Below are 13,160 nucleotides of genomic sequence, written 5' to 3'. Positions count from 1 at the left end.
GGACTTTTAATAGAGCCAGGAGGCAAATTATTATACCAAGTTTTAGCATCATCCTTTAATGAGAAAGGAAAAATTTTAGCAACGAAATAAGTACGCATCTTGACATCATCAGAAAACAAGCTACTCATAGAAGAGAGTTCATTCATGTGTTCTACAGCACTTTCTTTTTCAGTACCACAAAAGGGTGTTTTCTCAACAATAGCTATATGAGATAGATCAAGAGAAAAATCATAATCTTTATCCTTAATGCATATAGGAGATGTGGCAAATTTAGGATCAGGAGATAGCTTATATCTAACAGTATGTTGTGCGAGAAACTTTTTAATTTTTCTTGCATCAGTAATAGCATTGCATTTATCAATAAAATCATCATTAAGCTCCACATAATCCTCATCTGGATCATCACTAGAATAATCAACAGACTCAGGTGAATTAACAGGTGTAGCAACATTTTCATTAGGAGTTTCAGCATTTTCAATTTGTCTAGACCTAGCAATTGTAGCATCTAGAAAAGATCCTAATGAACCACTATCATCAAGCACAGCGGAAACATCATCAATATTATGAGAATTTTCAGATTCAGCAGAAGTACCAGCAAGTGAAGCTTACGGTGGTGAAACAAGTTGAGTTATCACAGATGGTGAATCAAGAGCAGCAGAGGTACTCAGAGTTGTACCTTTTCTTGTAGTGGATGGTAATATGGCGACTTTAGAATCGCGAGATTTACCCATTATGGAGAATTTGCAGCGAACAATATCAATCCAAGTGAACTTCCAAATAAAGCTATGCTCCCCGGCAACGGCGCCAGAAAATAGTCTTGATGACCCACAAGTATAGGGGATCGCAACAGTCTTCGCGGGAAGTAAAACCCAATTTATTGATTCGACACAAGGGGAGACAAAGAATACTTGAAAGCCTTAACAACGGAGTTGTCAATTCAGCTGCACCTGGAAACAGACTTGCTCGCAAGAGTTTATCAAGAGGTAACAGTTTTATAGCAAGATAGTGAAATAACAGCAGCAGAGTAACAAAGACAGCAGTAGTGATTATAGTAAACAGCAGGATTAAAATACTGTAGGCACAGGGATGGATGACGGGCGTTGCATGGATGAGAGAAACTCATGTAACAATCAAAGCAGGGCATTTGCAGATAATAATAAAACGGTGTCCAAGTACTAAGCAATCCATAGGCATGTGTTCCGTATATAGTCGTACGTGCTCGCAATGAGAAACTTGCACAACATCTTTTGTCCTACCAGCCGGTGGCAGCCGGGCCTCTAGGGAATCTACTGGATATTAAGGTACTCCTTTTAATAAAGTACCGGAGCAAAGCATTAACATTCTGTGAACACATGTGATCCTCACATCACCGCCTTCCCCTCCGGTTGTCCCAATTTCTGTCACTTCGGGGCCTCGGGTTCCGGACAGCGACATGTGTATACAACTTGCAGGTAAGATCATAAAACAATGAATATCATCATGAAACAATAACATGTTCAGATCTGAGATCATGGCACTCGGGCCCTAGTGACAAGCATTAAGCATAACAAGTTGCAACAATATGATCAAAGTACCAATTACGAACACTAGGCACTATGCCCTAATAATCTTATGCTATTACATGACCAATCTCATCCAATCCCTACCATCCCCTTCAGCCTACAGCGGGGGAATTACTCACACATGGATGGGGGAAGCATTGCTGGTCGATGGAGAGGCGTCGGTGGTGATGATGGCGATGATCTCCTCCAATTCCCCGTCCCGGCGGAGTGCCAGAATGGAGTTTCTGGTCCCGAGACAGAGTTTCGCGATGTGGCGGCGTTTGGAGGATTTCTGGCGACTTCGACTTCCTGCCTCGCGTTTTTAGATTGAAACCTTTAAGTAGTCCAGAGGAGGGCGTCAGAGGGCAGCCGAGGGGGCCACACGCTAGGGCAGCGCGCCCCCCCTCTAGGCCGCGCCGGCCTAGCGTCTGGGGGCCCTGGGCCTCCCCCAGGCCTACCCTTCTGGCTTCGTGAGTCTTCTGGTAAAATAGGCCCTTTGGTATAAATTCCGAGGATTTTCCCGAAAGTTGAATTTCTGCACAAAAACGAGACACCAGAGCAATTCTGCTGAAAACAGCGTTAGTCCGTGTTAGTTGTATCCAAAATACACAAATTAGAGGCAAAACAATAGCAAAAGTGTTCGGGAAAGTAGATACGTTTTGGACTTATCAGTGTGTACTAAAGAAGCAACGGCAATTTCATAGGTAGGAGCAAGTTCTACCAAGTGTCTATCTTCAAAATCTTCAACCGTACTAATATGAGTGAAAAAATCGTCTATATTATCTTTTCCAATGATAGACCCTCGTCCTACCGGTACATCTTTCAGAGTAAACTTAGGAGGAAACATGATGAAGTAAGTAAAGTAAATGCAAATAACTAATTTTTTTTGTGTTTTTAATATGGAGAACGCAAACAAGATAGTAAACAAAGTAAAGCTAGTAAATATTTTTTTTTGTATTTTGATATAATGCAGTAAACAAAGTAGTAAATAAAATAAAGCAAGACAAAAACAAAGTAAAGAGATTGAAAGTGGAGACTCCCCTTGCAGCGTGTCTTGATCTCCCCGGCAACGGCGCCAGAAAAAGAGCTTGATACGCGTACAGCACGCGTCCGTTGGGAACCCCAAGAGGAAGGTGTGATGTGTACAACAGCAAGTTTTCCCTCAGTAAGAAACCAAGCTTTATCGAACCAGTAGGAGCCAAGAAGCACGTTGAAGGTTGATGGTGGCGGAGTGTAGTGTGGCGCAACACCAGGGATTCCGGCACCAACGTGGAACCTGCACAACACAACCAAATTACTTTGCCCCAACGTGACAGTGAGGTTGTCAATCTCACCGGCTTGCTGTAACAAAGGATTAGATGTATAGTGTGGATGATGATGTTTGCAGAGAACAGTAAGAACAAGTATTGCAGTAGATTGTATTCGATGTAAAGAATGGACCGGGGTCCACAGTTCACTAGTGGTGTCTCTCCCATAAGAAATAGCATGTTGGGTGAACAAATTACAGTTGGGCAATTGACAAATAAAGATGGCATGACAATGCACATACATATTATGATGAGTAGTGTGAGATTTAATTGGGCATTACGACAAAGTACATAGACCGCTATCCAGCATGCATCTATGCCTAAAAAGTCCACCTTTGGGTTAGCGTCCGCACCCCTTCCAGTATTAAGTTGCAAACAACAGACAATTGCATTAAGTATGGTGCGTAATGTAATCAACACAAATATCCTTAGACAAAGCATTGATGTTTTATCCCTAGTGGCAACATCACATCCACAACCTTAGAACTTTCTCACATCGTCCCCATTAAATGGAGGCATGAACGCACTATCGAGCATAAATACTCCCTCTTGGAGTTACAAGTAACGACTTGGCCAGAGCCTCTACTAATAACAGAGAGCATGCAAGATCATAAACAACACATAGATGATAGATTGATAATCAACATAACATAATATTCCATATTCATCGGATCCCAACAAACACAATATGTAGCATTACAAATAGATGATCTTGATCATGTTAGGCAGCTCACAAGATCCAACAATGATAGCACAATGAGGAGAAGACAACCATCTAGCTACTGCTATGGACCCATAGTCCAGGGGTGAACTACTCACACATCACTCCGGAGGTGACCATGGCGGTGAAGAGTCCTCCGGGAGATGATTCCCCTCTCCGGCAGGGTGCCGGAGGCGATCTCCTGAATCCCCCGAGATGGGATTGGCGGTGGCGGCGTCTCTGGAAGGTTTTCCGTATCGTGGCTCTCAGTACTGGGGTTTCCTCGACGAAGGCTATATGTAGGCGGAAGGGTAGGTCAGGGGCGTCACAAGGGGCCCACACAATAGGGCCGCGCGGCCAGGGCCTGGGCCGCGCCGCCCTGGCGTGTCGCCGCCTCGTCGCCTCACTTCGTTTCCCTTTCGGACTTCTGGAAGCTTCGTGGAAAAATAAGACCCTAGGCGTTGATTTCGTCCAATTCCGAGAATATTTCCTTACTAGGATTTCTGAAACCAAAAACAGCAGAAAACAGCAACTGGCTCTTCGGCATCTTGTTAATAGGTTAGTGCCGGAAAATGCATAAATATGACATAAAGTGTGTATAAAACATGTGAGTATCATCATAAAAGTAGCATGGAACATAAGAAATTATAGATACGTTTGAGACGTATCACATCCTAATAAGTCTAGGAAAGCCTGTGTTCCTATGCTCTCTGTTAGAATTGGTGATCATTGTTATTATGGTTTATGCGATATTGGTGCAAGTATTAGTGCCATTCCTTATGAGCTTTACACAGAAATCATGCATGAAATTGGTTCTTGTGAACTTGAAGATATTGATGTGGTTATTCGGCTAGCTAACAGAGAAACTATCTCTCCTATTGGTATTGTTCGAGATGTGGAAGTTCTATGTGGTAAGATTAAATATCCTGCTGACTTTTTGGTACTTGGTTCTGCTGCTAGTAAGTCTTGTCCTATCATTTTTGTTAGACCTTTTCTAAATACTTGTGGAGCTGTTATAGATTGCAAGAAGGAGAAAGTTGTAACTAAATTTGCTGGTGAATCTTGTGAGTTTAATTTCTCTAAATTTGCCAAAGTTCCTTATAAAGCTGAATTGCCTAATAATGATTTTAGAATTGAACAGTGTGCATCTATTGCTCTTGCTCCTAATAATCCTTTACAGCAACATTTGGAGGATAGTGAGAGTGAAGTATTTAGGGAAGAAAGGAATGAGCTTGATGAAATTTTCCTTCGTCAACCTATTCTTAAGCATGACTTACCGCTTGAAGATCTAGGTACAACACCACCACCAAAGGAAGATCTTGTTTTTGATTTAAAGACATTGCCTGATAATCTTAAGTATGCTCATATTGATGATAAGAAAATATACCCTATTATTATTAGTTCTAAGCTTTCAGATTTTGAGGAAGAAAGGTTATTGGAAATATTGAAGAAACACCGAGGAGCTATTGGCTACACTCTTGATGACTTGAAGGGGATTTCTCCCTCTATTTGCCAACATGCCATCAACATGGAAGAGGATGCAAAGCCTGTTGTTGAACATCAGCGTCGTCTAATTCCTAAGATGAAGGATGTGGTAAGGAATCAGGTATTAAAACTTCTTGAAGCTGGTATTATATATCCTATTGCTGATAGTAGATGGGTTAGTCCTGTGCATTGTGTTCCTAAGAAAGGAGGAATAACTGTTGTACCTAATGATAATGATGAGCTCATCCCTCAAAGAGTAGTTGTAGGGTATAGAATGTGCATTGATTATCGAAAAGTTAATAAAGTTACTAAGAAAGATCATTACCCTTTACCTTTTATTGATCAAATGTTAGAAAGGTTATCTAAAAATACTCATTTTTGCTTTCTTGATGGTTATTCTGGGTTTTCACAAATTGCTGTTAAAACTAAAGATCAAGAGAAAACCACTTTCACTTGTCCCTATGGAACTTATTGTAACAACCCAACTTTTGTGCTTTGATTAAAATTTTGGAATACAAATTTTTGGGCCAGCAAAAACTTTTTCTATCTTCAAGCTTTGCATGCATATAGTTGATCTTGCATTAATTGTAGGATGTGTGTGGTTGTTACTTGTGAAAATTACATTGTGTGTCAATCACGAAAAACCCTAAAACCCTTTCTACATGTGAACCTCTTTAGTTCTGGTTTGAATTAAATTAACCATGACACAAACCTTTGGAACATTTCACCTCTCTCTATTTACTTTAGTGATCACATTTTCCTTTCTCACTAAACCCTAGGACTTAAACCTCTAATGCTTAGATGGATTTTCCAAGATCAACTTCTAGTCACTTTTGTGTGTGACTTTTCTCTCTCAATTCTCAACCAAATTTGATTATAAAATTTCTCTAGCCGTGTGGTAATGAACTCATTCCATTTTCATCATTTTCTTGACCTATATCACTTCATATTGGTCGTGACAAAAATCCCAAAATGTGCCTTTGAGCAAGTTTGGTCACATAGACCATGTGCTATCTAACTTGTCCCTCCCACTTATTCTCCCTTTCCTTTTTAACATTATTTTTCCTCTCATTTTCCCTCACTCTCCTCACCATTCTCACTCTTTAGTGACCTTTTTCCTCATCATGTCCTTTCTAAAAATTTGAGATGCCATCATCATCAACTTGACTCTAGCACTTTTTTTAAAATCTCTATCTCCTTAATATTATCTAAATACACCATCACCAACACTAGTACATGGCCGGCATGCATGTCTTGCTTGGCTCATATCTTGGTTTCTTTATTTGCATGGAAGCCGGCCATACCATACAACTCAACCTGGCAACACTCCTCCCCATTTCTCTCTCTCTATCTTACTCAATTCTTTTTATTTGGATCACCACCACATGATCTCTCCAGCACTATGACCTCCCTCTAGTCGACCTGCTACAGTGCCATTATTGGTTGTTGCTCTTGGTGTTGAGTGAGAGAGAGAGAGACCAATACATGCATGCGGTAGAAGCCTGGAAACAAATCATGCCGCATCCTCCTCACATGTGCTGCTGCTACTGCACGCAGGGCCAGCGACCACGACGGGTCCCTGCTCTCCCCTCTCCCCCTCTTCCACGCTCCCGTGAGCCCTCCTTCGCAGACCCGTGCGCATCCCACCACGGTGGTGACCACGCGCGCAAACATGGCCACGGCCACGTCGACTACCCATCAACCTCGCTCTGGTCGCTCCCGCCTGTCTACAGACCTCGCCACGGCGCGTCAACACCCCAAGGGCCCCGCACGGACAAGTACTAGCCTCCCCCGTGCACGCCACTGCCGATGCCGTGTCACGTCAATACGTCGAGCACTTGGCAGACGATTCCGCCGCCAGTGCGTCTCCTCTTGTCACCGCACCCCCGATGCGGGCGTCGCGCCAAGGCGTGGCACCATGGCGCCGATGGACCTCTCCACCGCCCATCTCCACCAATCCTGGCCTACCGCCCTCTTTTCCACCCCGCCCGGACGCGGTGCACGGTGCACCAGGGCGCCTCTCCTTAAATAGGACGCATGACCTCTCCTCCCCTTTCCTTTCGCCACAGAAGCCGCCAGACACAATCCCTTCTCCTCCAGAGTGGAGAGAAAACTTCTTCTTCTCCCTGCTCATCAACCGCGAGCCGGCGTCTGCGAGTTCCGGCAAGGTTGCCGATGCATGGCGCCGCCGTTCCTTCTCCCTACCTTGCTATCTGGACACGCCACCATCTCCTCCCTCTAACGCCCTAGTTTTTCTTCTTCCCAGGACTTCCTGACGACGTCGGCGCCTACAACAGCCCGGGACAGGTCGCCGTCGACCGCCACGGACGTCAGCACTGTTTGCGCCACCGCTACGTCCGTTCGGAAGAGCTCCCTCCGCCGAGCCCAGCACGCCAGCTCCCACCGTTTTCTGCGACCGCAGGTGAGCGCGCTAGTCGCCGGAAGTCGCCAGGATTACGTCGGTGTCCTGCGTCGCGAGGAGGACGATAACCTCTGCATGCATGCGATTAGCGCGGGCCCCGCAAGCCAGCGTGGCCGCCACATCCTCCCTCCGTTTAAACCGCCGCTCCCGCGCTTCCTCGCCACGGCCGGGCTGGCCAGCGAGCTGGACTGGGCCGCGCCCCCACTTCCGGCCCACTGTCCCCTTTTTTCTTTAATATGGAAAATCCTGCCAGAAACTACTGCCTAGCTTTTAAATCGCCATAAATTCATAAAACGTCCAAAATTGATGATTGAAAATTCTGGAGGCTTTGTTAACAAAATCCCTACCTCAGGAGATTGCATGCATGTGATTTTGTGCTGTGAATATGTGCTGTTAAATAAGAACCTAAAAAGTATATGGTTGTGTATTTTATTTATTGTGTTAGATTTATAAACCCTTTCTGCATGAGGTTAATTTTGTTGTGAAGTAGATGTAAGTAACTTTATTTTGGCACTAGACTCACATGCAGAAGTTTCCTGGATTTTGTTTGGTTAGCAAATTAAAATTGGACCAGAGAGCTGTTCACTGATTTTTAAATTGAAAACTATAAATGTTTTTGACATAAAACAAAGTTCTACTGGTAGACATAGATATGGTAATTTGGTGCCAAAGGAAATATTTTTCAGAGTTGTAGTTTAATTCTAATAATTTTATTACTGAAACATTATACCTTTTCAGTATATGATTTTTGTAAAATCACTCACAAATCAGAAAAATGCCAAACCAGTGGGGTTAGCTCACATTTGGTATTAGCTATCAATGGGTATGATTGATTTTGGTTGGTGATGCTCTGATACTGGTGAGCCTAGCTATTTGTTTGCTCTGGTTTCTGTCTTATTTGAATTGTCTAAATTATTTAAAAAATTATTTGCAAGTGATTCTTGTGCAAGTGTGTTATACATTTTGTTAGCTTTCAGTAGGTATGCTGCATGTATTTTTGTGACTCACAAAAAGATTTAGACTATTTAAATGGTTCTTAAGTCATTTCTGGAATTATAAAAATCATATCTTTTGTTTTAAAAATCATAAATTAGTGAAACCACTTTCAGTAGCTTGCATTTGTAAACCTTTACATACTGTGATTTTACCAAATTTTTGTGTGTTCTATTCTGGAATGGTTTGTTGATTCGGTGTGTGCTTGTTTCTTTTTATTTTGCGACGCTAGATTCGAACGCCGCCGGAAATAAAGGAGGAGGTGAATTTGGAGGATTTGAGGAAGAAGGCCAGGGACACTTTGCTGATCAAGGCAAGCCACCTCTTGATGCATGTCTCACCCTAATTATCTTACTCTTGCATTATCACAGGTTTTGTTAAATTGCATGTCTTTTATTTATTTATGTGAGTGGTTCCACCACTCGAAGTTTTATGATTCCACCCTTATGGGTGCAGCCCTCGTGATACCTACTGATTCAACACTTGCTAGAAATATGGTGCTTAACACCTTATCATCCTTGTCGCTGCTTTTCAAAGAAAAGTCAGACTATAGGTTGGGAACCCTCTTTAAAAAGGTTTGAGAAAATGTTTTCCAGAAAAGAAGTGTTTCGAAAACCTTGGAAAGGGGTAGCCCTGCCCCAGCGGGAGTTTATGAAAATGAAAAGGTTTGTGGAAAGAGAAATTGCTGGAGGCAAGTGGAGAAAAATTGTTTTCGAAAAACTTTGTTGACCATAGTACGAAACCGGACCTAGCCAGTGCAACCACATTACCCTGAAGTGGGAAGGGGCGTAGTGTAGTAGTTTGTCTCGCCTTAGTTTGAGTCCTGCAAGTGTAGTGGCAGTCCGACCATGGACGCTTCGACCGGGGTTCTTCCCATGAGAAGGGACGCAACCCATTTGCCTGTTTAGGTACGCGGGGTACAACTTATGAGCTCCCATTGAAAGATGCCTAAGTGGTTGGATGGCATTCCGGAGGGTCGAGTGTGCTGGGGGCCTTGCTACTCCTGGACAGCCCTCGGACTCTGGTGTTGGGAGGTACAACTCATTCGGCATGTCTTAGGCTAAGGCGGGCAGGCGAAAAACTACGATCGGGTACTTGTCGTGGCATATGTTGTTATGCAGGGATGATGCCCACACGATGAGTATTCGGATCTTGTGGGGAAAGTGTACAACCTCTGCAGAGTGTAAAACTATTCGAATAGCCGTGTCCGCGGTTCTGGACATGGGAATGGCGGTACTTGGCATTAAAGGGAAGTTTTGTTTTACAAAAGTGTTTTCCCAAAAAGGTTTTGGAAATGTACCTGGGAGGTACGGAAAGATACCAGTGGGACTGGTGGAGATGTACCTGGGAGGTACGGTGGAAAGATGAAATTGTTTTGGTCATTCCGATGGCCGGAAAACAAAAATGGGTCTTCCTTACCTATTAGTCTTCAAATAAACTTGTTTTCAAAAAGGTTTATCAACAAAGGTATATATATTTCATACTCTCGAGAGAAACCACCTCTCGCTCCTTGTCGCCCTAGTGTAGTGCCTGTTCCTTGCTACTGCCATACTGCATATCCTTTATTTCTCTCTAAGGTGGTTTGCGAGTACATTCAAACGTACTCATTGGCATTGTTGTCCTGGCTATTTACTTGGCCAGACTTTGAAGAGGAGTACTACGAAGAAGAAGAGTACGACGCCGAAGACGCGAACTAGGACGCTCTCCCAATCAGCCGCCTGTAGGGTAAAGGCCTGACGTGGGTTCCATCGCTGTTTCAAGTCAAATAAATTCCGCTGCTGTTTGTCGAACTTTGGCCTTGATGGCCTATGATGTAAGACTTCCGTATTATTATTATTTCGGTACTGTAATGGATGATGTAATCTGGTATCAGTTCGGTTATGTATTCACGATGGAATGATCTTGGGATCGTGAAATTGTATGCATAACAGGAGTTCTGGACTGGTAAGTCCGGGGCCCCACAGAGCTGGTATCAGAGCCATCCTGACTGTAGGAGACCTTAGTTAGCATGGGCGTTAGTTAGGAAAATACTACTTTGATAAAAGTTATTTACTAAACCTATTTTCCTAAATAATAGAAGTTTAGCTTTTATCTTTCTTACCCTTTCAAAAACTTCTAATTCTCACCCCTCTGATTTCTTGCGACTTTGAAAGTTCTTATTCTACTATCTCATCCTCTTCCAAACCTGTATATTGGCGATGTTCCCCAACTCAGACATCCGGACTCGAGGTATTGAAGACATGACAAGCTCAGTTGATTTGAATAGGATATCCCAAATATTAGGTGTCCCTTGAAACTAGTCCTATGCGCGATTCATGTAGTTGTTGTAGTTTCCGAAGTGTGAGCTTGATTGTTTGGATATGATTGTTGTGTTATGCTTTTGTGCCTTTGGCACCCCTGCTATGTTATGCTATCGTTTACCTACCTTGCTTTCGCGTGTTTCCGTTATCAAAATTATGCATTTTTAACAAGCCCTCCCCTTTTAAGTGGCTGCCTATCTCCTTGTTCCCCCATTTATATCTGAATCCACCTTTCTTCAGGATGGTCAACACCCGTAGAGGAAGCGCCAGCGGGTCAGACCAAAACCCCCCTCCACCTCCGGACCCAACCATGGCGCAACTTCTGCGCCTTATGATGGAAGACCGTGAGGCAGCCCGTGCAGAGCGCCAAGCTAACCTTGCTACCCTTCAGCACCTAGCTCAGCTCGCTACCGGAAACGCCAACAACAATAATGGCGAGAATGAAAATGGAGACCCCCGCTCTAAGCTGAAAGATTTCCAAAGCACCAACCCTCCTGTCTTCTCCAAGTGCACTGAACCCCTCGACGCCGATGATTGGCTTCGCACCATTGAGAACAACCTAGAGGTCGCCGGAGTCGGCAATGATGAGAAGGTGTTGTTCGCCACTCACTTTCTTTCTGGACCTGCACGCGCTTGGTGGGAAAATGTCAAGGCTATTCAAGTTGAAGGACACGTCATCAACTGGGAAGAATTCAAGGCCAAGTTTCGCAAGACGCATATCCCCTCCAGACTGATCAAGCTCATGAAGGACAAGTTCATGAACCTGCGGCAAGGAAGTATGTCTGTGGTGGATTATCTGGACAAGTTCACCACCCTGTCTAGGTATGCTCCTGAAGATACCAACACTGAAGAGAAGAGGAAGGACCGCTTTCTGAACGGTCTGCACGATGAGCTGCAAAGTATCTTGGTAGATGTCCCATATCCAGATCTTGAGTCGTTGGTAGATGCCTCTATCATGGTTGAGAGCAAGCGCAAGAATGCATTAGAGAACCGCAAGCGCAAGGCAATGACGCTGCAGGGCAACTCTAGCACTCAGCAACCCCGCAGTCTGCCCCCACCTAGGCCAGCGCCCCATCAGCAGAGGACCTCACCCCCTGCACCACATCCCAACAGCCTCAACCAAAATCCCAACTACAACCGCCAGAACAACACTGTCCGCAAACCCCCCAATGGATGTTACGCCTGCGGACAACCGGATCATTACTCTAACGATTGCCCCAACAAAGTGACTGTTGGACAGCGCCCCAATGCGCCCAAGCCAAATCAAGGAAAATCTCGCACTGCTTCTGGCAGGAACCAGAACCATATGAAACCAGCTGGACCACCCAGAGGACACCTGAACCATGTCAACACTGAAGATGCTCAGGAAGCCCCGGATATTGTTCTGGGTACGTTCCTTGTCAACTCAGTACCCGCAAATGTTCTGTTTGATTCCGGAGCCTCACATTCCTTCGTTACCAAGCCTTTTGTGAGAAAAGGAGGTTTAACCCCCACCCCCATGAAGCGACCTATGTTAGTCCAAATCCCTGGATCCACCAGCAAAAACCAAAGTTCATGCAAGGAGGTTCCCATAGAAATTCAAGGAAAGCGTTTTCACGCGGATCTGATCGTATTAGGAGAGCAAGGCTTAGAGGTTATCCTCGGGATGAACTGGATGGTGAAGCATAAGGGACACATAGATTGTGTTCGCCGAGTGACATAGGCATCCCAAATGGGCCTGCCGAAGATAGTACCTGGGGTTTACTGAAGGCCCATTACCCGAAGAATAAGAAGATTCGGAAGCCCAAGATATTATTAAGGAAAGCTAGAGTTGTAATAGGAAGTGTTATTTGTAATCTTGCGGGATGAGTTAGAAACCTTCCCGGACTCTGTAACTTGTACAACACGAATCCCTCGGCTCCGCCTCCTATATAAGGGGGAGTCGAGGGACGAAGAGATAATCGAATCATTGTTTCTCAAACCCTAGTTTCATAATCGTCGAGTACTTTTCGGCTGAAACCTTCGAGATCTACTTGCCCTCTACTTCCAACTAAACCCTAGTCTACAACCCGTAGGCATTGACAAGTTAATACCTTGTCAATTGGCGCCGTCTGTGGGAACTAGAGGCGTCAAGGATACGATTTCGATGGCACGCTCAAGATCGTCGACTTCATCAACCGCAAGCAACGCAATGGATCGAGGTAAACAGATCGCAACTGGTCTTGTCGATTTTGTTCCTCACCCGCCCTCCCGTTTGGATGCATATGCGTATCTGGAGGAGCCTATGGAGATGACGTTCGGAAGATTTCACTTTCGCGTCGAGAAAGAAGGATCGTATCGTGTCGAAATTCCAATTTCGTCGGGATCGGCGGCGGTCGATTCCGATTTTTCAAGTTATACATCGTCAACCGAATCAGGAGAAGAAGAAACTTC

General features: G+C 44.4%; 1 protein-coding gene across 1 annotated transcript; it reads left to right on the top strand.

Moving 5' to 3' along the window:
- The first annotated feature begins 11,058 nt into the window (after positions 1 to 11,058).
- LOC139838041 (uncharacterized) lies at positions 11,059 to 12,450 on the top strand. Its single transcript, XM_071827392.1, has one exon. It carries the CDS (start codon positions 11,059 to 11,061, stop codon positions 12,448 to 12,450), a length of 1,392 nt encoding a protein of 463 aa, XP_071683493.1.
- The last annotated feature ends 710 nt before the right edge of the window (positions 12,451 to 13,160 follow it).

The sequence above is a fragment of the Lolium perenne genome, chromosome 3 (assembly GCF_019359855.2).
Source record: "Lolium perenne isolate Kyuss_39 chromosome 3, Kyuss_2.0, whole genome shotgun sequence".
NCBI lineage: Eukaryota > Viridiplantae > Streptophyta > Magnoliopsida > Poales > Poaceae > Lolium > Lolium perenne.
The sequence above is the reverse complement of the archived record's forward strand: the minus strand, read 5'-3'. Positions and strand labels throughout refer to the sequence as shown.

What these genes read in the sequence shown, in the direction of transcription:
- LOC139838041 (XM_071827392.1), top strand. Translation starts at nt 11,059, where the DNA reads ATGGCGCAACTTCTGCGCCTTATGATGGAAGACCGTGAGGCAGCCCGT.